At 60.8% G+C, this 23456-nt stretch overlaps 1 protein-coding gene across 1 annotated transcript in view; it reads right to left on the bottom strand.

Annotated features, from left to right (window-relative positions):
* Positions 1–22387, bottom strand: part of TMEM132E (transmembrane protein 132E) — a 28093-nt gene extending 5706 nt beyond the window's left edge. The window contains exons 1-5 of the mRNA XM_075517938.1: positions 22274–22387; positions 8375–9272; positions 7307–7447; positions 3348–3540; positions 2961–3104 (exon numbers count right to left, since the gene is read on the bottom strand). Coding sequence (XP_075374053.1) covers positions 2961–3104; positions 3348–3540; positions 7307–7447; positions 8375–9272; positions 22274–22346 — 1449 coding nt within the window. The 5' untranslated portion in view covers positions 22347–22387. The remainder of the gene's footprint in view (positions 1–2960; positions 3105–3347; positions 3541–7306; positions 7448–8374; positions 9273–22273) is intronic.
* Positions 22388–23456: the final 1069 nt, after the last annotated feature.

Below are 23456 nucleotides of genomic sequence, written 5' to 3'. Positions count from 1 at the left end.
CATACAATTGGCCCCAGCCCATGGATCCAGCCTGTCCAGGTCCCTCTGCAGAGCCTTCCTACCCTCAAGCAGATCAACACTCCCACACAACTTGGTGTCATCCGCAAACTGACTGAGGGTGCACTCGATCCCTTCATCCAGATCATTGATAAAGATTTTAGACAGGACTGGCCCCACCACAGAGCCCTGGGGAACACCGCTTGTGACCGGCCGCCAACCGGAGTAAACTCCATTCACCACCACTCTTTGGGCCCGGCCGTCCAGCCAGTTCTTTACCCAGCGAAGAGTACACCCGTCCAAGCCATGAGCAGCCAGTTTCTCCAGGAGAATGCTGTGGGAAACCGTGTCAAAGGCTTTACTGAAGTCTAGATAGACAACATCCACAGCCTTTCCCTCATCCACTAGGCGGGTCACCTTGTCATAGAAGGAGATCAGGTTGGTCAAGAAGGACCTGCCTTTCCTAAACCCATGCTGGCTGGGCCTGATCACCTGGTTGTCCTGTACGTGCCACGTACAGGGTACCCCGAGAACAACCGGTCTTACTGTTAAAGACTGAGGCAAAGAAGGCATTAAGTACCTCAGCCTTTTCCTCATCCTTTGTCACTGTGTTTCCCCCTGCATCCAATAAAGGATGGAGATTCTCCTTAGCCCTCCTTTTGTTGTGAATGTATTTATAGAAACATTTTTTCTTGTCTTTTACGGCAGTAGCCAGATTAAGTTCTAGTTGGGCTTTGGCCCTCCTAATTTTCTCCCTGTATAACCTCGCGACATCCTTGTAGTCCTCCTGAGTTGCCTGCCCCTTCTTCCAAAGGTCATAAACTCTCCTCTTTTTTCCTGAGTTCCAGCCGAAGCTCTCAGTTCAGCCAGGCCGGTCGTCTTCCCCACCGGCTCGTCTTTCGGCACATGGGGATGGCCTGCTCCTGAGCCTTTAAGATTTCCTTCTTGAAGAATGTCCAGCCTTCCTGAACCCGTTGGTCCTTCAGGACTGCCTCCCAAGGGACTCTGTCAGCCAGTCTCCTAAACAGGCCAAAGTCTGCCCTTCGGAAGGCCAAGGTAGCAGTTCCGCTGACCCCCCTTCCTTACTTCTCCGAGAATCGAAAACTCAGAAACCACCAGAAACACCAGAAACTCGAAACACCAGAAACTCTGCTGGTGACACCAGGCTCAGAGCCAGGTATTGATCTGCTGGATCTTCCTGTTTCTTTCCTCATCATTCCCTGCACCTGGAAGGACACAGTCGCCCTGTGTCACCGCAGAAGGGGATGAGGGTGACAACTCCCACCCGTGCTCTCCTACCATCTTTCACAGGTGGCCCTGGCACCTTCACAGCCATGTCTCCACCAGGTCCAGGACACATTCCCTCCACATTACACACGAGAGCAACCACCACCGAGCCACAGGCAGCATGGGGAGAAGCAGCTCCCCAGCCCTCCTTCACGTTACGTTATTTACAGTAACAGCGCATCCCACTATGTAAGCTTTGATTTATGTAACAGGTTTATAGCCCTGACATTGTAATCATACTCCCCAACCTCAGCAGGTAACCAAGAGCTCCCTCGGAAACGAAGCTCTGGCACAAACGCAAAATAACTCAGCGAGAAATTGCACGGGGCTCCGAGCGGCGAGGGGGATGCGAGCCGGGGCCGGAGGGCTGCTCCATGCATTATTCATCCCGGCTTGCGCGCATGTGTCTGGTCCCCCCAGGTCTGGGGACAGCGTGTAAATAGTAGAACGAGTAGAAAGGCAGCACATTAAACAGTTTAAGTGTCTTGGAGTCCATCCTGAAGTGTATTATTGCTCCAGTGTTTTATCACGCTGTGGAGGACCAGTCTCCATAAATTAGCCCCGGCGCTGTAAATCGCAGAGATCGGAGTTTTAGTCAAGAACTTGGGTAAACAGTTTGTGACGGCAGCCGTCACCCGCCCACGCACCCACGGGCTGCCAGGGAAAGCAAGTCCCAAGGCGGCTGGGGCGCAGGGCAGGGGGCCGGGGCTCTGCCCGTCACCCCCGGCTCGGCTGGCAGAGCAGCCGGCAGAGAAGGGGCCATGCCAGCCGGCCTGGGCCACCCGGGAGAGCCCAGAGCCCCAGCCTGGCTCCCTGCCTCTTCCCGATGCAGTGGGGACATGGAGAGGGTGGGCTGGCTGGGTGCGTGCAGGGAGGGGGGCAGGTGGTGTTTGGGAGAAGGTAATGACGTCTAGGGGTGGATGGATGGATGGAAATGGTGATAGAATAATACGGGCAGGTGGGTAGATGGATACATACAGCGACAGAAAAACGTATACGGATGGATGGGTCTGGTGATGGAAAAATCATAGGTGGATTTGGGGACCGACTGCTGCTTCAGCGGCTGGGGTAGATGCATGGGCAATCGCTGCTGCTGCAACAGCGAGCCTTTTGCATTGGCCTTATCAGCATCTCTGCCCTGCAGCCCATCTTGCTTCTCTCCCTCAGCCCCCCTTTTCCCTCCATCATCCCCAACCGCCCAGCTCGTCCCCCCGTGCCTCACTGGGGAGCCCCCAGCCCAAGCTCAGCCCAGAGTCCCATCCAAATGGGAGATAAATGTCACCCGGAGGCAGGAGTGACGCCGCAGATGGAAACGTGCGGCTTACGCTGCGAGGTGACAATATTTCACCTTATCAGCACTAAGTGCCGTGATAACACATAGTTATTGCTGCTGCCTGGTGCCAGCCCGCGCAGCACCAGAGCATCCTGCGGCCTCTCTGGGGACAGTGACAAAGTGTCTTGTCCTTCTCCCGACACATCTCAGGGAGAGGTACACGTGGACTGAAGCCACCCAGGGGATGATGCTTGGGATAGGATGGGGTGGGCTTGTGCGGCACATCAGCTCAGCCGCCAGCCCCAGCTCATCCAGCTCCGGCCCGTGCTGCTATCGGGGTCAGCACCCATGGGGGAAGCTCGGCCCCTCACTAGGGCCACGAGAGCCCCCTCCCTGCACCCACCTTGATGATGTCCTCGTTGTTGGACTTGCACTCGACCATAGCAGAGACATCCACGATGACACCACTCAGCTCAATGGCAATGACCTTCACAGGAATGGCCACCGTCCGCCCCGTCAGGATGGCCGTGTTGATGATTTCTGTGTCCTGGGGACAGGGCACAAAGGGGACCGTCGTGTTAGAGGACAGCCTGTCCCTGATCCCAGCTGGCCCCTCTCCTGCTCCAGCCCTGGGGCAGAGAAGGACCCACAGATGGGTGGGATGTATGGATATATAGGTGCTACGGGGCAGATGGGCTGGTGGGAGATTCCTCAGGGGACCCAAGCCATCCCCAACATCAAACCAGATAAGCTAAGCAGAGGGCAGGGACACGACTCCAAACCTGCTCACCATGGCCAGGGGCACGATGGCCCGGATGTCCCTCTGGATGACCGTCAGCTCCGTCACCACCTTCTCCAGGTCGGGCGGGGGGTTGCGGCCCCGGTAATCGATGTGCCACATGATGCGGCGTGTCACCGACTGGCTGGTGAAGTTCTCCATCTCGAAATCCAGCTGCATGATCTCAGAGGAGGAGTCCCCATCCCTGGGCAGGGGGACAGGAGGGGGACGCAGTGAGCTGGGTGCCCTGAGTCCCGCAGACACCCCAGGATCGGCATCGGACGGTCCCCTCCAGTGATGCAGAGCATCCCCAGCAGGTCCCTTCTCGGGGTCCCCATGCCTGCCACAGGGACCATGCTGTGGGTGCCACCACGATGCTTGTTCCCAAACACAGCAGTCCTGATGCCCCCCTCCACCAGGGCCTGCTCCAATGGGAACCTGCAGATTCCCGTGGGAATCTTCCCAGTGGGAGAGAGAAATGTGTTTCACTGCCTCTCCCCAGCGGGAGAAGAACCTCGGTGGCTCGACTGGGCGCTCTCCCAAGGCTGCTGGGTGATTTATTATCACAGGGTGAGCGTATGGCCGTGGCCCTGGGGGACGGCGGGTGGCTGCAGGCACTGCCCTCGTCTCCCTGGCTCCGTCTTCGCTCCCCGGCTCCGTCTTCCCGGCAGTGTGGCTGGATTTACTGCCCCGGGCTGCTCCTGCCTGCACGCTCGTCTCCCGCAGGTCAGACCCCAAGTGTCCCACACGCAGGAGGGCAGCACGCTTGGGGACAGCAAATAAGTCCCTGTACAAGAGCCCAGCTCAAGCCGTTGATTTTACAGCCCCTTCCAAGGGGATCACAAGGGGAAACTGAGGCATGGAAGAAAGCGGTTGAACCACAGACAGCAGATGGGACAACACTGGGCTGGGGCTCGGGGCAGGGCTGTCCTTCAGCCTGCACGGGCAGCCATGGGGATGCGTGGGGTGGAGGGGCAGGGGGTGGGGAGCTAGACAGGACCAGCAGGGGATAATGACCCCAAGACCATCAGCTCACCAAAATCCCACTCATTTAATGCCGCTGCTGAGGACAGCAGGACCCAGAGCTAACGGACAGGGAGCAAACCCTGGGGTGTCCCTGAGGCTGGAGAGGCTGGAGGGGCTGAGCGCTGCCAAACCCGGCACATAGTGCCAGTCTAAGGGGACGAGGGGATTCAGCAGCTGGGGTCCCTTGTCCTCTGCATCACGGCTTGGACACGGTCAGACGGCAGCAGCGTAAACCACTCTTACACCCCACCCTATGAGCAAACCTCCCCAGATGTGATCCTGCCCTCCCATCTCTGTGTCCAACCCGCAAATCCCCTGGGGGGACTCAGGGTTCAACACCCCCCCCCCCCCCCAACTCAAACTTTTCCAACGCTCCCCCAAAATGAAGCATCTCCAGGGGACACCCCAGAGCCCCCACGAACCGCAGAGCTGGCAAAAGCCCCCCCAGAGCAGGAGGAGGGAGAGGGGCAAGGAAAGGTGAAATCCCTGCGGAAGGGGAAGCCGGGACCGGCCCCGCTCTCATCATGCCATGTAGCAGCCATCAAGAAGGTTCCATCGATCTGGGGATGCAGGATACAGTCGGGTTTCTCTCTAATAAATAAATATCTAATGAGTGAAAGGGAGCAGAGAAAGGGGAGAGCAAGAAGCCGGGGCTGCTCCAGGCCACGGCAAGCCCTGCTCCCGCGGCAGGCACGATGGGCTTTGCAGGGGAGCTGCCACGCAAGGGCTGGTGGGGTCCTGCTGGGACTTGTGCCCCAAGGCACCTACGGGGGTGCAAGGGCAATCGCCGAAGCCCACCCAGTCTGAAGAAGGCGATTTGGCTGCTCACTGCCTCTTCCAACACAGAAGTATTAAATACAGCCGGGAAGAGCCAGGTTCAAAGGCAAACCAGAGCTGCGGCTTCATGCCAGAGGAGGTTTGGGTTTGGCACTGGGACTCCTCGCCATGGGGTGCTCCTAGGTGTCCCAGGAGCCCAGCCACTATCTTCTGCCCTCCCCGAGCATCGTCTGCTCTCAGCCACGGCAGAGACAACAGCCGGGCTGCCCAGATGGGGGAATTACTTCGGATGCAGCTGCTGAGGTGCAAAACATCCAAAATTGGCCATTATCACCCCAAAGCTCAGGGCCCTCGCCCCCTCCCCGCGCAGCCGGCGCTGCCAAAAGCCCCCAGAGCCCCGGCGAAGCAAAATCCTCCGGTTGCACAGCCTGGAGGGCAACACGGCTTTGAGTCATTCATACTTTCCATTCCGTTAATATTTGATGGAGTTGTTTGTCTAAAAGGTGATTGTAATCACTTTAAATTCATCCTCCGTCTCTAACCTTTCCAGGCTGATTTGAAGCGGCAGTGGCAGGCGGGGAGAGGGGGAAGGGGGAGAGGCGAGGATCCCGCTGCTGGCAGCTCTGGCAGCCGCACGCAGGGGTGCGGGGTGGCCGCACAGAGGATGGGGGGCTCGTGGCCCCGGGGACACTCCGATGTCAGCCACGGGGCTGCAGGCTTGGATGCTGCAGTTTCATTTTGTATCTGGAAGCAATGGTTTGGGGTAAAGTAAAATCCATCCTCCGGGTGAGCCCTTTGGAGGGGTTTTCTACAGATAGCTTTTGAGGTCACATTCAAAGCAGTCGGAGCTGAGGATCTCCTTTCTGCCAGAGCTCACCCCCAGCTTCACTTAGTTTTGGGGTGGGGGGCAGAGATGTGGGGAGATTTCCACCACAGAGAGCAGGAACGGCTCAAGTGCATCAACTGGCTTTAACCCAGCTCCTGGAGACATTTGTCTCCCTGTCCCCAAAGGCATGGCGACTGAGATGCCACAGCCAGGGACCAATTGCGTTCCAGCCCTTCGAAGTCGTTCCTGCTAGTGAATTTGAGCCCGTGCCCATCCCCTGCCCTCGCTCGCCACGTCCTGCCCACGTGGACGCAAGGGACAAAGCTGCCCCTCGCGCTTGCAGCCTCCGTGCGCTCGCGGGCCAGTCCCACATCTCCCCTTCTCCAGGCTGAGCAGCCCCTGGGGTTTCAACTTGGCCTTGTGTGTCCTCGCTCCTTCAGATCGTTCTCATTTCTATCCCCTGGACTCTCCTCAACCGACTCGAGCCTTTCCTGGAGCCCCAGGAAGGGGCATCGTCCTTGTGTCGAGCAGGACAGAACTGGCTCTGCCCATCTCAGCTGCTGCCTTGGTTCGTGCTCCCCATCCGACACTCATCCATCACCTTGGGGTCCGGACAGGACCTTGCCTGGGGACTGCTCCTCTTCCTTCCCGGAGGAGACACCAGGATAATCAGCAAAGAGCTGCTGCCTCTCATGGTATTAAAACTTCTTAAAAAATTAAAATACTTCCACCCCAAACCAGGGGATCCTCCATGGCTTCACAATTCAGCCCCAAAATCCACCACATGTGCCCACCAGCGTCCGACACGGGCAGGCGATCCCAGCTGGGCGGCAGGGATGCAGGTGCTAAACGGGACCGATGACTTACGAGCGCGTTGCTCGAGCCCCAGCTTGGTCGCCTGTGTTGACCCGGAGCAGATCCCACCTGAACGCACCACCTCACACAGCCCCTGGGCAGCTGCCTGCCTGACCGCGAACCTGCCCGCCTCAGGCCACGAAACCCACCCTCACCTGCCCTTTAGCCAGCTGCACGGTGCCGGCCGAGGTTAAAAACCACACACAAAATTAAGCCCCTTCCCATGTCGGTGCAGGACCTACCCCGACCTCAGCTGGGCTGAGGGTTTGACCCCAAAATCGCCCATCCCCCTTCAGTGCCTCCAAGTGTCACAGTCTGGGCCGTGCAGTGCCGTGCCTCAGTTTCCCCTGCCAGCACCCCCGCGGCACCGCAGCTGACCAGACACCCAGGGTGGGGACAAAGGGAGAACCGCTTCGGGCCAAACCCCAGCAATTTCCCCACGCCCCCCCATAGCTGGGAGAGGGGGGCAGAGGGGGGGGTCCCTTACCTGGGCCCGGCACCATCCGCCCTGGCCACGTCAACGGTGGCAGTGGAGTGCTTGCCGCCCGTCAGCAGCTCCGAGCTCACCAGCCACTGCCCGCTCCTCGACTTGGTGCTGAGCAGGTTGACGCCTTTCTTGGCCTTCACCCTGCAGAGAGCGACGGTCAGGGCTGGACCCCCCCAGGCACCCCTGGACCCCCCCAGGCACCCTGCCGTAGGCACAGGGGGATTTTTTGCCCCCGATCCCTCCTGGCTGTCAGAAACATCATCCAGGCTGGCAGCAACAGCCGTGGGGCTGAGCCCCAGCCCCTCTTTTTCATAGGATTTGTCCCCCCCCCCATCACCCCTCTGGCAGAATTTTGGTCCCGCAGCCCCAGTGCTGCGCCCCAGGACAGTAACGCCCGTGTGGGGCCGGGCATCCCCGGGGCGAAGGACAGGAGAGCCTGGAGAGCCCTGTTCCCCGTGCCAGGGGCTCACTGCTGGCCCGGTGGCCACGGGGACACTTGTAAATGCCCTTTCAAGAGATGTGCCCAGGGCTTGTCCCCCCATCCTTAGGGACATGCAGCAAGGGGGGTCCCCCCCACGCACCTCCCCGTAGTGGGGTGCTCAGCACTAGGAGGTAGGTGCAGGAGCAGGATGGGGGGGACAGGGGGAGCCCCCGCTCGCTCCGGAGCAGCCCTATGGCCGTACCACACTTTGTTCCCAACGTGGCTGTGAACAAACCTACATCTGCTGATGGGGCCCTAATCCCAGTGCAACTGGGAGCACTGGGAGGGCGAAGGCAGCGGTTCATAGTGGTGAGGCAGAGGTGGAAACCCTGGATGGACAGTCCTTCCCTTCCCTCCAAAAAGCTCCCACTGCAAAGCCCCAAAACGCTTCAAAACCACGTGCCAGCTGCTCCTCTGGCCTCCCTCACGTTCCCAAAGACCTGCCAGACCCGGCCCAGCCCCCGGCAGGTCCCGTAAATATCCTCTCCCTCCTGCCCACGGCTGCCTTCGCACAGCACACCCCTTCGAAACAACCACCCCTTCGAAAGGCGGCTGCTGCCGGAGCGGGGGCAGCCCCAGGACCTCACCTGAGCGTGAAGTGTTCCACCGTGGAGTTGGACATCAGGTAGAGGAGGATGCTCAGCACCTCGCCCGGCTTGAGGGGCTTGTCAGGCAGGCGGATGAAGATGTTGCCGTCCAGCCGATGCTCCTGCATGGGCTGGCCGGGGGGGTGCTGCAGGAGGCTGACGCTGCCGATGCGCAGCAGCGGATGCTGCGTGGGACCCTCGGTCCTGGCCCCCCCAGCCCCACGGCGGGGGACCGTCTCCCCAAGGCACTGGCCGGCCCCGTCAGGGGCGTGCAGGGTGTAGTATAGCTCAGCTTGCTGGCTCTCGCCCGGCACCTCCAGGCTCTCGGGGCTCTTCCGCCTGCCCAGCGGCACGGCCGGGGGGCCAAACCAGGCGTGGGGCAGCTCTGCCTGCACCAGGCACGTGGCCAGGCTGCCCCGCAGGCGACACGAGCTCTTGATCTCACGGGCGTCGCGGAAAGCGTGGAGCCGCACGCAAGGCAGCCGGTCGGTGACGTCGAAGTCATCCCAATCCCGGCCGGCTACGTAGAAGAGCACTTGGACCACGGGCTGGTTGGCCACCAGCCGGGGCTGGATGATGAAGGCGCGCACCTTCCAGTTGACGGTGAGGCGGTTGGGGACCTCCAGGGTGCTGGAGGGCTGCAGCTGCTCCTTGGGCAGCACCAGCCCCGTGCTGAAGGGCCCCAGGGTGACGTTGAGGACGGGCAGCTCCTTGGTCTGGAAGACAACGAAGGGCTCGGCGCGTTGCAGCGGGGCACTGCCGTTGCCCGCCGGGCCAGCTCCCACCTCCTTGAGGAAGAAGGCTAAGCGGGTGTTGGACAGGCGGTAGCTCACGGGCAACGTGACAGCGCCGGGGGGCTCGGCGGGCTCGGGGCTGGGGGCTGGCCCCTTGGCGTGGGCTGCGAAGGGGATGGAGAGTGGGGGTTAGTGCACGGCATCCCCCCCGGAGCATATCCCAAGCCCTGGAGCAGGGAGAGCAGACCCAGGCAGGAGCGGTCCAGCCCCATGGCAAAGAGGAGCGGGTGCTTCAGTCCCTCGCAAGGGCAGCAAGAGCCTGGCTGGGTTTCCCTCCTTCAAAAAAAGTTGTGAAAGACCTTTCCAGGGACCTCAGGCATCACTGTGCTTCCCGGCGGGCGGCTCCAGCCTCACCAAACCTGCCCTCGGCATGGGACAGGGCGTACGGTGAGGACCGATGCTCAGGGGCTGCCCAAGGCTGGGCCAGGGTGTGTTGAAGCCACGTCCAACCTTGGTATTGCCCCCGGGGAGCCCAAAGCACTGGTCAGGTCACCCACCCTGGCACCCACGCCAGGGCACCGGCCGAAACAGCACGGACCCACTGGTAGAAACGGGGCATAACTGGCTACATCCCTGCTTCCAAACTCACGGAGAAAAGGATGCTGAGTTTCTCCAGAGGCTCGTTCCCAAAAATTAGGCAGGTCCAGGCTAATTTTTGGCTGGCAGATTCCATCAAGTATCTATGATCAAGGCTTTCCTCCTACTTTTAACTCCCAGATCACACAGGGAAGGTGGCTAAGTCAGCTCCTTCACCCCAGACCCACTCCGTCCCCGCCAGCTGCCTGTGAGGGTGGTGTCACAGCCAGTCTGTCACCCGTCACCCACCCAGGGGTGCCACCCACGGGGTGCTGTCCCTGTGCACCAAAGCTGGCCCAGCCTCAATTTTTCCAGGCACGGACACAGCCCAGTGGAAAAGCGACAAAGATGATGTTGGTGCCACCTTGTGCAAACCACAGCAGCGTCCGGGTCTGACAGCCCTTAGGAAATCCCTTTTGTCCTTCATTTTGACCATTTTGCCTTAAAAAAAAAAAAAAAAAAACGAATAAACACCATAGAGGCAGAGCAGGCAGCCCCTGCGCAGGCAGCGCACAGTGCCTGCCAGCCACGCACTCCCGGGGCCGGAGCTGCCCGAGCCCTTCGCAGGGAGCTGGCTACCCTGTTGCTGCGGCCAGCAAGCAGAAAGAAAACCCATGAAAATCTTTCTGCTAAAGCAGATGCTGCAAAAGGCGGTTGGTGCGGAGCCGGGCCAACGGCACGCGCTGTGCCGGCAGCTGCGGGAGCCTGGAAGACATCTCAAGGTCTTTGCATCCGCCAGCGGCTGCCAGCAATTCCCAGGAGGCCTGGGCCCCCCCCCGCCCCCCTCGGCTCTCCACCAGCCCCCCGCACCCCCTGTTCCCGCTGCTGATTGCAACCGCTCCCAAGCGGCTCCCGAGCAGTGGAGCCCAAATTACCCGTGTCAAGCGACAGCGAAAGGCGCAGATGTGACGGCTCGGCTCCCGGGAACAGCTCGGCCCCCTCCCTGGCAGGGAGCGTGCCGGGACCCCGGGGCTTTCTCCAGCTGGGAGCACGGCTTTGGTTGGACTCCCCAGGGCTGAAGGGGACGTGGGACCCCGGAGCCCACCCAGGGAACTCTCTGCTGCGGGGCACGGGGGAGTTAAGCAGCTTAGAGGGCTCATAAAGGGATTAGCACTTGATACGGGAGTGGGCAGCATCCTGGCATGAAACTTGTCCGAGAGCCAGGCAGCGAATTCCCCAGGGCCGGGCGGACGCCGGGGACACGCTGCCAGCATCACCAGCAAGGCCACCATGCCGGCACTGCCACGGGCATAGCTCCGGCGCCTGCCAAACTAACCCTGCTCGCTGCCGGCTGCTGAGCCCGTCCCGCTCTCCTGCTCCGTTTTCCCACCTCCCAGCCAGAGAGCCAGGAGCTGCAGGAGAAGCGCTGAGCCCCAGGAAGCACCCATGGGTGCCACTCTGCTCAGAAATAACCACCAGCGAGGGGCTTTCTGCTCCTCCGGCTCACGGAGGTCGCTTTCTGCCGTGAAACGTGAAGGTTTGCGTCCTCCCTGCATCCCGGCTGACACAGCCACAGCTGCTCCTGCCATCCCCAGCAATTAGAAAAGGGGATTTTTTCCAAGGCGTGAGATTATTTGCAGAAAAGGATCTACCAGCTGGAGCGACATGAGCCTGCCCGCTGGGGTGAGGTACCGGCAGGGCCGAAGGAGGCACGGGCAGCCAGGGAAAGAGTCTATGTGTAACGGACTCGTTGCAATAGCATCGGTTTCTACCTCTTAAAAATCTCGGGGGTTTGGGGAAGGATCAGGTCATTTCATGAAGAAAACCCACCCAAAAAACACCTGACTCAACGCCCAACACAGCCCTGAGCGAAACCCACCCTTGGGATGGTGCAAAGTCCTGGTGTCACCCACCGCCTGTCGCTTGGGTGGGGGGACGGGAGACCCCTCCGTGCCGCCCTGGCGAGCACCCAGCCCGCGCCCAGTCACCGGCTGGCAAGGGGCACCCGCTGCCACCCCCTGCACCGGGAGGGCAAAAGCAGCCGGCTCTTTTGTCTGCAATTTGGCAGCCAGCCCCGGCTCGTGGCAGAGACCCCCAGCCCGAGCCCCCAGCAACCGGCTCCTTCCTTCTTGCCATGGGGATTCTCTGATGGCAAGTAAGGGTTGTGTGCCAGGGGAGGGGGCAAGGAAAGCCCCTCTCCTCTCCGCAGCCGGGCAGGGCTCTCAGATGTGCGCTGGGGACCCCGCACGACCCGGATAAGGCACGCGGTGCCAAGCCCCGCTGTGGTGGGGACGCCCGGGGTGGCCCCGGCACCGAGCCCAGGCACAGACCTGCACCCCGGCCATACCGGATGGGGGAAGGGAGCGGGGACGAGCTGGGATGGAGATTAATGCGACGGTCACGATTAGTTCGGTGCAGGCAGATTGCCGGCACCCAGAGAAGCTATTTCCTTCCACAGACAAAATGCATTTAAATGATGCTATAATCTGTCGCCAGGAGGGGGACGGGACCGGCGCCTCCGTTCCTTGGCCGTAAACTAATCCTGCCGGGAGAGGGTCTAACCCAGCCGAATCCAGCCCGGGGCGGGTGCCAGGAGTGTGGATCACAGCCCAGCCCAGCCCGAGCCTCCGCGCCGTGGAGGGACGGAGGGTGGGGAGGGAAGGAGAAGGGAGGAAGGAGATGCATGGATGTGTGGATGCATGGCTGCTGGCTATGCAAAGAAGAAAGGGTGAATAAGGGCAGATGAACCAGCAGAGAGAATGGAGGGTGTATGGACGGATGGATGGATGGATGGATGGAAGGAGATGGGCAGATCAGAAACGGCTGGACAGCAAGAGAATAGCTCTAGGAAGAGGGAGAAGAGGCAGTGGAAGGAAGGAAGGAAGGAAGGAAGGAAGGAAGGAAGGAAGGAAGGAAGGATGGAAGGAAGGATGGAAGGAAGGATGGAAGGAAGGATGGAAGGAAGGATGGAAGGAAGGATGGAAGGAAGGATGGAAGGAAGGACGGACAGCACAACAGCTCAGGAGATGGAAGGAAGATGGACAGAGGGAGAAAGGCTGGATGGAAGGATGGACAGACAAGCAAAACAGCTCAGGAGACTCCGGTCCCCACTGTCCCAGGCCCTGCCCTGGTTTCTAGCAGCCCCTGGGGGGGAAGGCGGCTCTTGTGCCCCCACCTCCAGCCGGGTTTGGGGGACAGAAGAGTTAAGCCCTGGCCACCGGCTCTGCTCTGCGGCCCACTGGGGTTAACGGGATTTGCGGCGCCTGACCTGCATTCCTGGGTTTATTAGGATGGTGCGGAGGGGACCATATGGTCCTTCCACCCTCACAGCACATCTCCGTGCCTGGCCAGGCTCCGACTGGCCTGGGGGCTGGACCCCCGCACCCCCCCGGGCTGAGGAGCCACCCCAGCCCCACAGCAGGACGGGATGGGACTCCCACGCGTCCCCTCCTTCCCACTCCATGGCAGCCTGCAGGGAGCCGGGGTGACCTGCGACCCACGGCGGGGAGAGGGGGGAAGAAAGGGAGATGGAAACCCACAACTGCCAGCGACCCCCTCACCGAGCCCCCACATCTGCCCAGCCAGATGTGCCCCACGCCAGCCACAGCCAGATGGGCTGAGCCACTCCCCCCGCCGCCGAGGGCACGCGGGGACAGCAGCAGCACCCTCCGGCCATGCCTTAAAATCAAGAAGACCCCCCCGCAGGCCCAGGGGTCTTGCGGCTACAAAAAGCATCACGGAAAGCCCCTGCCCGTCCCCTGCTCGGTGAGGACCCCACCACGGGGTTTCGGTCACCACTGGCCACCCTCCTGCTCCGTCCCCCCTGCTTGGGGATGCTGGGGTCAGACAGACTGACGGACACATGGGAAAAGAGGCCGCTGGACAGACTGGGTGTAGGTATGGCTGGCAGGGGACACTGGCTCGTTCACCTTCCCTTCTTGCCCCGAATCCTCAGCAAAGGGGGCACGGGGGGAGCGCGGCTCGGCCCCTCCATCCTGCACCCGCTGCAGCCTCGCCAGCCCCATCCCTGCTCCCATCCACCGTCCCAAGGCTGAAGAGCCTCCTCCTCCTCCTCCTCCTCCTCCTCTTCCCCTTATCTAGCGCTGATAGCCAGCGCTGAGCTGCGGCTTAGCCCCAGCTGTCTGCCATAGGGATCGCTTTAGCCACGCTCCAGGGGGGATCTTTATCCCAGCTTATCCCGTGGGATGCGGTCGGGGGCTCCCAGCACGTATAGCCCCACTTAGCCGGGGAAGAGCACATAGGAAAAAGCTCTGGAGAAGAAGAGGAGGGAGGGGAGGTTTGAGGTCATGCCAGGAGGGTTAAAACCTCTCATGGTGTTAACAAGCAGCGCTGGGGGCTTGGTGCATCAATGGGCCAAACGCAGCCCTGAGGGAGATGCCGAAATAGCGGTGATGTGAGACACCGGCCCCGGCTCCCCCGTCTCCTGCCAGGCCACCGCCACGCACCGTGGCTATGGCCCACGCCAGCGCACGGTGGCTGGGCTCCTGCGGTGGTCCCACCTCGGAGCAAGCTAGGGAAGTCATCCATAAAGCAATGACTTGGGCTGACACGATGATAAAAACCCTCAATAAATACATGGGAAGGGCTGCGGGGAGGGATGGCGGGGGGGGACGGGGAGCTGCGTTACTGTCCATAGCAGAGGGCTTCACGCTGGCTTCACGCCTGGCTCGGGACTCCCGTGGAGGGGTTTCGGCACTTGCCGGTTGCCGGGATTCCTGGCCACAGGATGAAAAGTCAGCAGGATTTCATCAGTGGCCAAAGACCCCAGACACGGGCCCCAGGACCCTGCCAACTGCAGCAGCCCAGGGCACAGCTATCGTCTCCGGCTCTCTGCAAACGCAGGCAGGGGATGCTTCTCCTCCCGGCCGCGCAGCAGTGTCCTTCCCACGGGGCTGCCAGGACCACCAGTGATGCCAGGACCACTAGTGCTCCCATTCTCCCCGGATCCTGCCCCATATCAGGGTGACAAGGTGACGATCCCACCCCTGAACCAGGAAGGCGAGGACAGGACATGCCACTGCCTCCGTTTCCCCACAAGGGTCAGCACCCGGATGAGACAATGGGGTGATGGGTGCGCCCAAGAAAGCCGAGAGCCAGGGGACCACGGCAAAATCTCGCAGCCCCCGAGGAGGAGGCGCAGCCCGGCTGTTCCCCACCAGGACACCAGCACGGATGTCCCAACTGCTGTTTCGTTTCAAGCCAGCGTAAAGCCACCCCACTCCCCCGAGCATCCCCCAGATCCTCGGCTGAAGCTTCAGAGCCCCAAACTCTGGTGGTGCAGGTTTTGCCCCCACAGCCATCAGGGCCAAGCGCAAAGGGGAAACACGAGCAGCAATGGCCCCGAATGCCAGGGATGTCCCACATCTGGAGCTCCCAGGGATGTCCCACATCTGGAGCTCCCACATCTGGATGTCCCAACAGCTGGATGCTCCAGCTAGAGGCGGCCCCCGCTCCCAGGGGAGGGCTGGGCTCGCACACCGTCTCCCCACCCATCCCAGGAACAGGCATCGCACCCATCCCTTTCCTCCCCACCCTGCACTGATCCCCGCCGCGTTACACTCCCACCCAAGTGAGGTCAGCACCTCCAAACACCCTAAAAACCAACAAAAAGGGGAAATGGAGGCCTCCACCTCCACCCAAAGCTCAGTCAGCCCCAACACAAGCCCCCCTCTGCTCCACGCTTCCACGCAGCCAGGGAAAAAACCAGCCAGTAATAAAACACAAGCCGAAATTAGAAAATACAGGCGGGCCCCTTGTGGAAACCTCCGAAATGTTTCCCAGCAGCCGGAGCCTTGAAAATTGTTTTCGGTGACATAAAAGACAACAGGCTCTCCCTTCCCTCCAACGCGCCGAGAGCCTCCATCTCCAGTCCCAGTTAATTGGAACTCAATTAAATGAATAATTGTTACAAATGTAAAATCACCTTCCCTCGGTGCGCGGCGGTGAGACGCCCCGGCTGCGGCCGCAGGGAAGGGAGGGACGTGGGGATGCTCCCAGCCCCCAGCTCTGCCCGCGGCGGCGATGGGGCAACAGGGCTGGGAAGCCCCATGGTATCAAGGGCCACAACGCTCAGCCTGGGAGGTTAAACTGGTCCAGTCTTCCCAAAACCAGCCTGGGGTAGGAATTGAGTGGGTGCTGGCCAGGAAGAGTGAACCAAGCCTTCCTGTGAGCAGCGACGCTGGCTCCAAGTGGATTCTCTAGTGTCTAATACAGGGTTGTGCTTATGCCTGGTGGGCAGCGCTAGATTCTCCTTTCTTTTAGGTCCTTGAGACTTCTTCCCCTCCAAAAGGTCCAGCCTGGCTTCATTGGCAGAAGCCATAAAATAACAAATGTTAGTGGGACTCGGCCCCAGGCCAGCACACTGTATTTCGGGGCCAGCAGCACTGAGCAAAAGGGAACCATCCCAGCGCCACACCAGGCTGTGGTGCTGAGCTCTGCATTTCGCCCGGGAAATTATTAAAAGGGAAGGGGGAAAAAAAGGCAAGGAACCTAAAGGAATAAATAAATATGGCCTAAATGGGATGTGCCGTGCAGAGGCGCAGCCTGCCATAAATTCCTGGAGCAGGCAAGGCTTTTACGCGGCAGCTACTTTAGAGCAATTTCCACAAATCACGGCAAGGGACAGGCCAGGGGACAGGAGGAGAGGGCCTTTACGGAGGAGGAAGAAAAATGAAGAAATGAATTAAAAGAGGGGGAAAAAAAAAAAAAAAAAAAAGGATGAGGAAGTGCCTGACCATGAACGTCCACAGGGATGCCTGGGGGCTCCAAAAGGCAGCGGCAGGGGGGAGCAGCCCCAGGATAAAGCCGGCAGCCCCTGAGCCCCCAGCATGTGCCGTGGCGAGTCCTGGGCTGGGTTCTCCCCATGCCGGGAGCAGCCTGTGGGCCCAGATGCTTTCCCCAAATAACCCCCCCGGGGAGCCAGAAGCGGGAGGACGGGCAGCAGGGGAGAGCCCTGAAGGGCGGCCTGGGGAAGCAGGGACAGGAGCTCCCGAGGGAGAAGCCCCTGGCATCACGGTGTTGGGGCGGAGGCGATGCAATGACCCCCCCCGAAAGCCACGTGTCCTGCTCGGATCCCCCCTGTCCCCTCTCCATCCCTTCCCACCACGGCCAGGAGCAGGAACATCCTGCCAGCACCCTCCAAATCTGAACACCAAATATGCCCCCTGGGCTGTGCCCCCCCCGCTGCCACCGCCAGCCCGGGCTGTGCCGAGTGACACGTTTCAGACTGATTAGACGCCGATTAACTTTCCTCCTGGTGACGTGTGTCAGGCTGCGTTTGGAGCTGGATTCAATTCCAGAGGCACCCAGGGAGCCTCAGATAAACCCAGTCCATAGCCGAGGCTGGGGTCCAGCATCAGCCCCAGACCCCACCCGCTGGCCCCAAAAGCAGGGTCAGGGACAGGCACTGAGGTGGGAACCTCACCAGCTCAGCACTTTGCCACCCAGCAAAGCAGCCACGGCACCAAACACGCACGGCTCCCATACATCCCTTTCCTTTTTTTAATTTAGCTGCTACCCGGAGAGGAGCACATCCAGCAGCCGTCCTGAGCTGGCAGTGGCAGGTATTGCATTTTCTACTTTATTTATCTTCAAGAGGGAAAAACATAGCTTTTCCTTAAAAAAAAAAAAATTAAAAATTAATTAATTCTCAACTTTTGCCAGTCCTGGGGAAGAGCCCAGCCCAGCCCATTTAATCACAGCAAAACCTGCCCCGTTAACTCTTACAGGGACCGGGAGGTGACAGTGCCTGTGAGCAGGGGCAAAGCCACCCCAGCAGCATCTGCTCGGGCTTTTAGCAGAGCTATTGAAAAAAATCAAGGACGGCACATGTCGTCCGAGTGATGGGAAAATGCTCGCCAGCAGGAGACTGTGGCTTCATCAGAAGATTGCGAATTGCCTTGATTACGGTATCCTCCCGGGAGGCAAGACCGGCGAGCAAGGGGCTCAGCACCCAGCCAGCAGCGAGGGACATGTGCCCAGCGGGAGCGGCAACAAGTTGGGCAACAGCTTAAGAACAACGAAGGGACTGGTCCCCGGGAGAGCCACATCCCAAGGAGCAGCCTCTGCATCCCAAACCTGGGGCATTTGGGGAAGAGGTGACAGCCCAAATCCCCCGGCCTGGCTGGTGCCTCCCCCAGGGTGGGGATCGCTGGGCCACCGTCAAATGTGGCTGGAGGACCCCATTTCTCCCCATTTGCAGGGAAACGGTGAGCTCCAACCTCCTCTCCCCTTGGCGAGGAGCACCAGGACCTGCCTCACTTTCCACCACTGAAAAATTTCTCTTCCTGGCGTCACACGTGGACGAACTCCCCAGGAGGGACCCCGTCCCCAAAGGCACTGCTGGGGTCCCTGGCCCCGTCACTGCGTGTCCCACCCCAGGAGCAGCCACCTCCCTCCCTTCCCGGGGGGCTCCTCATTAGCAGAGCCGTGTATTTAATAATAAAAGACTGTGATTAGATTAGTGAGCGTGACCTTTTCCAGATGGATGGGATGCTCGCATGGCAGCAGCGACAGGCGCCGTGCGGGAGGGGAACGCACGGGCAGCTCACAGATTCCTCCACACGCCCATCGTAAGGCTAGTTTGGCCAGGCAATTGCAGGAGCCGAAAAAAATCAGGTTATGCCGTGTAAGCACCCCTTCCCTCACCCATCATCTCCCCACATCTCCCAGGATGAGGCCACCTCCCTGTTAGAGCTTGGGGCTAGGGGAGGCGATGGAGCTGGGATGTGCTGGTGCAACATCGAGGATGCTCTGCAGGAACCTGGCTGGGTTGGTTTTTCTTTTCCTCCTCTTTTTAGGATGCGGAGAGGCTGGACGAGGAGGGACCTCAGCAGCCAGTCACGGTGGGGAGAATTAAATAATAGCACTTAAAAAAAAGAATCAAAATAGCCAGGTTTCTAGAGAAAAAATAATAATAATTAAAAAAAAAAAAAAGAAAAAAAATCGCTGAGCAATCCCCAGCCAGGGGGGCTGCTGCCACCCGATGCCCTGTCTCAATTTCCCCCAGCGATGCAGCAGGGCTAAGCACAGGGTGCGGCATCAGACACAGAGACGTGCCCACACAAAAGGACGGTGCTGGCCAAGGGTATCGAGGCACCTAATGCATCTCGAAATCCCCAGGGCCAAACCCTGCGACCGATGCTTGCCAAAATCATCGCTCAGAGGATTTCCATCATGCCACCGATAGCATCCCTCGGCCTTTTCTCTTTCCTCAACAACACCAAGAGGAAAAAAAGGGTAGAAGAAAAGGCAGTTTCCCGGCAAGGTGTCCAACTTTGCACCCCGCCACGTCCCAGCACAAGCATCCTGCTGGGATTTAAGGTATTGGGGCTGGGGGGAGATGGAGTGGGCCCTGGGGTCACACAAGGACACCCCGGAGCCGAAAACCTTTTGGCTCCGGGGTGCCCTTGCGTGACCCCCTTTTCTGCAGCACCAAAGGCAAAACTTGTGCCAGGTTTAACCCAGCTCAGAGGTTGGATCCTGTCCTCTCACCTGCCTGCCAGGGCAAGGAAAGATCCTATTGCCCCTTCTCTGCTCCTGGCTGGAGCTAAGGATGCTCAGCTGCTCTGACCCCGTCGGCATGCCCAGGATGGGGGCTGTTAAATGAGCAAACACCGGGTGTACGTTCCCGGTTTGGGCGTTAAATGAGCAAACGCCGGGTGTACGTTCCCGGTTCGGCAGCGAGTTATTGCACATCTCCACCTGCTGGTCTGAAAATCCCCGAGCGGGGAGATGCTCTGAGCTGAAACGGGGATGAGGGGTGGTCCGTATCCCCCCCAGCAGGGTTGGGGTGCGCTGGCTGCAGCCCCCCACCAGGGACGGAGCCACGGGCCACAGCGTTGTCCTTCACCCCCAGCCCCACGCCTGGGATTTGCCCACGGTGGGAAGAACCGGTGGGAGATTCCGGGGAGAGCGGCACAGCCCCGTTCCCACTGGATGGAGGCACCAGGGCTGTGGGATCCAGCGCGGGACCCCAAGCCTGCCTTGCACGCCAGGACAGGTGCTGAATAACCCCAGCACCCCTGGACCGCTGCCTCTGGGTGAGCGCTGCCTCCGGGAGAGGGGAAACCGAGGCACACTGCAGGGACGAGGCTCAGCAGGCAGCCGAGAGAAGGCGCAGGAGTCCAAGCTCAACCCCTCGGACAGCACAAGTTATTTCGCAAACCAGTGGGTAAATCCCCCCCCCCCCCCCGTGCCGCATCCCAACAGGTCCTTTGCAGCTTCCCAGCACAACCGCACCGGCACTGGCACCCCCCGCAGCACTGCGGCCCCGGGGTCCGTCCATCCCTCCCGCGAGCCTTGGGGCCATCCCACCCCGGAGGTGCCAAAAAACCCCTTTCTGGAAGCAGCTGATCCGGGGCTGGCAGCCAAGCGGCTCCCAGGGCTGCCGGTGCCGGCAGGGGAGCGCAGCAGGGGCGAGGCTGGTGCTGAGGGTTGCTCTTAAATAAAAACCAATGGAAAAGGGAATAAAAAACACTGGGCAGGAGAGCAGGGCGCTGCTTTGCCACCAGCTGACCCCCATTGCCAGCCCGAACGATTTGTAAGAAAGGCTGGGAGAATTAGGAGCTCTCAGCCTCTTTTTCCAGCTCCTTCCGAGATCTTTATTTCTCCAGGAAAGGCCGAAGCGGCAGCGAGGGCAGCTGTGCATCCTGAAAAGAGCCTAAAAACTCCTGGCAGAGGCTTCTCTCCCCACCGGCACAGGCATCCTCCTGCAGCAGCGCGGCGAGCCCTGGCCCCGCATCCAGCGCAAGCCACCCTCGCCCGCTTCACGCTGGCATCGCCGCCACAGGGACCCCCCACCCATCGCATCCCCCAGCCCAGGGGCCAGATGCTGCCCTGGGATAAACCAGAGGCCTGACCCACACGGCTGTTGGAGTCCCAGCAGCAACAGGGGTCTCGGAAATGCCCGGGTAGGGATGGGGAGCAGGGGGCCACATCCAGCCCCTGCACTGGAGGCGATTCCCGATGGATCGCTTCCACAGGGATATTTCCCGTCACCTGCCAGCAAAGCCGACAGCCACCTTCGGCAGCGCACGCCCCGTGGGGAAGCGCTGACCCAGACGGCTGAATCTCATCCAGGAAAATTGAGGAGCGGAAGGAGATCGCCCTGCCCTGCCGGCTGCCAGACCCTTGCCTGCAAACCCCCTGAGCTGGTGGTCCCAAAGAGGAGAGCTCTGCCAGCAAATCCTGCCCGGGCAGCACCCCAGGAAACACCCAGTTTCGGGGTACAGGGGGGCAGCATCTGCCACGCCAAAGGATGCCAAGTAAAGTTGCGGTGTTCACCAGCCTGGAGCATCTCTGCTCCTGCTCCTCCATCGGGGTCGGAGTTTTTTAAGGGCGGAAACCCCCTGCCAGCTCCCCACAATGCTCCCAACGTCCCCCCTCCTCCTTTTTTAGCCACTGTGGGTGAGCAGCTCCCCAAGCTCTGCGAAGAGCCTCGGGGGGCTGCAGATGCCCGAGAAAGCCCTGCCTGAGCCCCAGAAGTGCCTTGGCCATGGGTTGCCGGTGTGAAATGGAGCCGGGCACAGTCCAGAGACCCCTCCAGCTCCTGGGGGGGTTTCGTTTGAGCTGGGCAGTGCAGCCCCCAGCCCCCAGGACATTGCGAGCCCGCGGCCAGAGCCAGGCTGGCAGAAGGGGTCCGGGTGGCTCCCCCCAGACAGCGAGCAGCCCCCCACTTTCTGCTCGGCCAAGCCGGCTGCCAGGGAAAGCGGCTTTGGCTGGGGCATCTGTGGGGCTTGGTTTTACGCAGAAATCATCTGAAAAAGCCATCCATGGAAACCAGCCCTGTGTCCCCTCTTCGGCCTCGCTCGCCAAAAAAAGCCCCCAGCAGCAGGTGCCAGCATCCCCAGGGCTGTCGCCGGGGCAGGCCGGGACATCACCGCAGCTTGGCCATGGCACGGCAGTGATTTGGATGCAACTCAGGGCAAGTGAGCGCAGGCAGCTGGGGCCCTCCCTGCCCAGGCCGCAGGCAGGGGCAGCGCCACCAGCCCCAAAACCCTTGCCCCAAAACCCACGGGGGGAATCAGAAAGAACCTGAGGGATGGCAGGGGCTGCACCCCCATCCCTGCACCCCAAAATGATGCCACCTCGGCAGCACTTGCCCTGTAACTCAGCACGGGCTGGGAAAGTGCCTGGGTGCGGGTCTGGGGGATAAGCGAGTGGATAATAGCGGATAAAGCCCCTGATCCCCCTGCTAAAGCAGCTCTGCATTAAGGAGACAAGGGGAGCTGGGGGGGGGGGGGACCGAAGCCCCCACACCCCATGTCCCCCCCTGTCACCCTGCTCCCTGCCCGGGGAAACTGCAAGCGCTCACAAACACAAGCTGTCATTTTATTAAGCCAGGAATAAACTCTAATCTTTCCCCATTTCGCTGGGGGGGGGCACAGAGGACCAGGGGAGGTGGTGGCTGCCGGGGGGGGGGGGTCCCAGCCGGGTACAGTGGGGCAGGGGCTGCCCCTGGGGGAGAAGATGGGGCTGGAGGGGGGAGATGGGTGCAAACCCCCCCCGTATTGCAGACACACACATAACATCTCTATCCCCCCCACCGCCCGGTGCCAGCAGCACTTACCGGGGAGCAGCAGGGAGCAGAGGCAGCAGAGCAGGGCGGCCGGCCCGGGGTGCATCTTCTCCGGAGAGGCCATTGCAAGGTGGGGGGCAGCCAGAAAGCCGGGGGGCCGGGCGGGCCCCGAGCCACCCCCCCAAAAAAATTAAAAATAAAAATAAAAATAATAAAAGGAATCCAAACCAAGCACCAAAAAAACCGCAGAAATCCCCTAAATCCAACCACGTGCGAGCCGGGAGCAGCAGCCAAAGGCGGAATTTGGGGGGGGGGGGGGGGGGCCGGCTCAGGTTAGGGGGGGCTCGGCTTTGCCCCCCCCCAGCTCAGCGAGCACAGCACCCCATCTCCGGCCCCCCACCCCTCCCCGCACCCCAAACCTGCCGCACCCCCCCCCACCCAGTGCCTGCAGGGCGACCGGGGGAGCGCCCAGCCGGCGGGGGCGGGTCCCCCTCCTCTTCCTCCTCCTCCTCTTCCTCCTCAGGAGCCGGGGGAGAAGAGCACGTGTAACCCCCTCCCGGCGGAAAAAAAAAAAAAAAAAAGAAAAAAAAAAAGAAAAGAAAAGAAAAGCTGTGCTGATGAAGGATGATGCTGCAGGGCTAGCAGGTCGCCAGCCCCCCCATACACAAGAAAATAAGATCTCCAAGCGCGGTTCTTCAAAAAACAACAAAAAAGCTGAATTAAAGCGCTCCCCCCAGGAAAAAAAAAAAAACACCGGTAACAAATAACCACAGCCCAAAGCAGGCGGGTGAATAATTAATCCCAGGCAGATGCAATTAATCAGCGGCAGGAGCAGCTCGGCGGCGGAGTCCCCGCATCCGAAGGCAAAGTTTGGGGGAGCGGGGCGGGGGGGGCTCACCCGCTGCCCCCCTGCGGGGGCTGCAAGCGGGGGGACCCGGCCATGAGCATGCAAAGGAGGGAGGTCCCCGCCTCCTCTGCCCCCCCCGGCTTAAAAAGGGGGGGGCCACCCCCTCCTGCTTGCAAATAAAATTAAAGAGGGGGTGCAGAAGCCTTGGGCAAAGCGGCAAGTTTGGGGGGTTCTGCCCCTTGCCCCCCCCTCCGGGCCCCCCGCCGGGGCCGGCCGTGCCGTGCCCGCTGCCGGGGGGGCCCCGCCGCTGGGCGCTCCCGTGGCCGCTCGCCCGGCCGGAGCCGCATCGGGCTCCGGTAGGTGCCAGCGAGGGGAGGGCGGCAGGGG

The sequence above is a fragment of the Mycteria americana genome, chromosome 15 (genome assembly GCF_035582795.1).
Source record: "Mycteria americana isolate JAX WOST 10 ecotype Jacksonville Zoo and Gardens chromosome 15, USCA_MyAme_1.0, whole genome shotgun sequence".
Taxonomy (NCBI): domain Eukaryota; kingdom Metazoa; phylum Chordata; class Aves; order Ciconiiformes; family Ciconiidae; genus Mycteria; species Mycteria americana.
The sequence above is the reverse complement of the archived record's forward strand: the minus strand, read 5'-3'. Positions and strand labels throughout refer to the sequence as shown.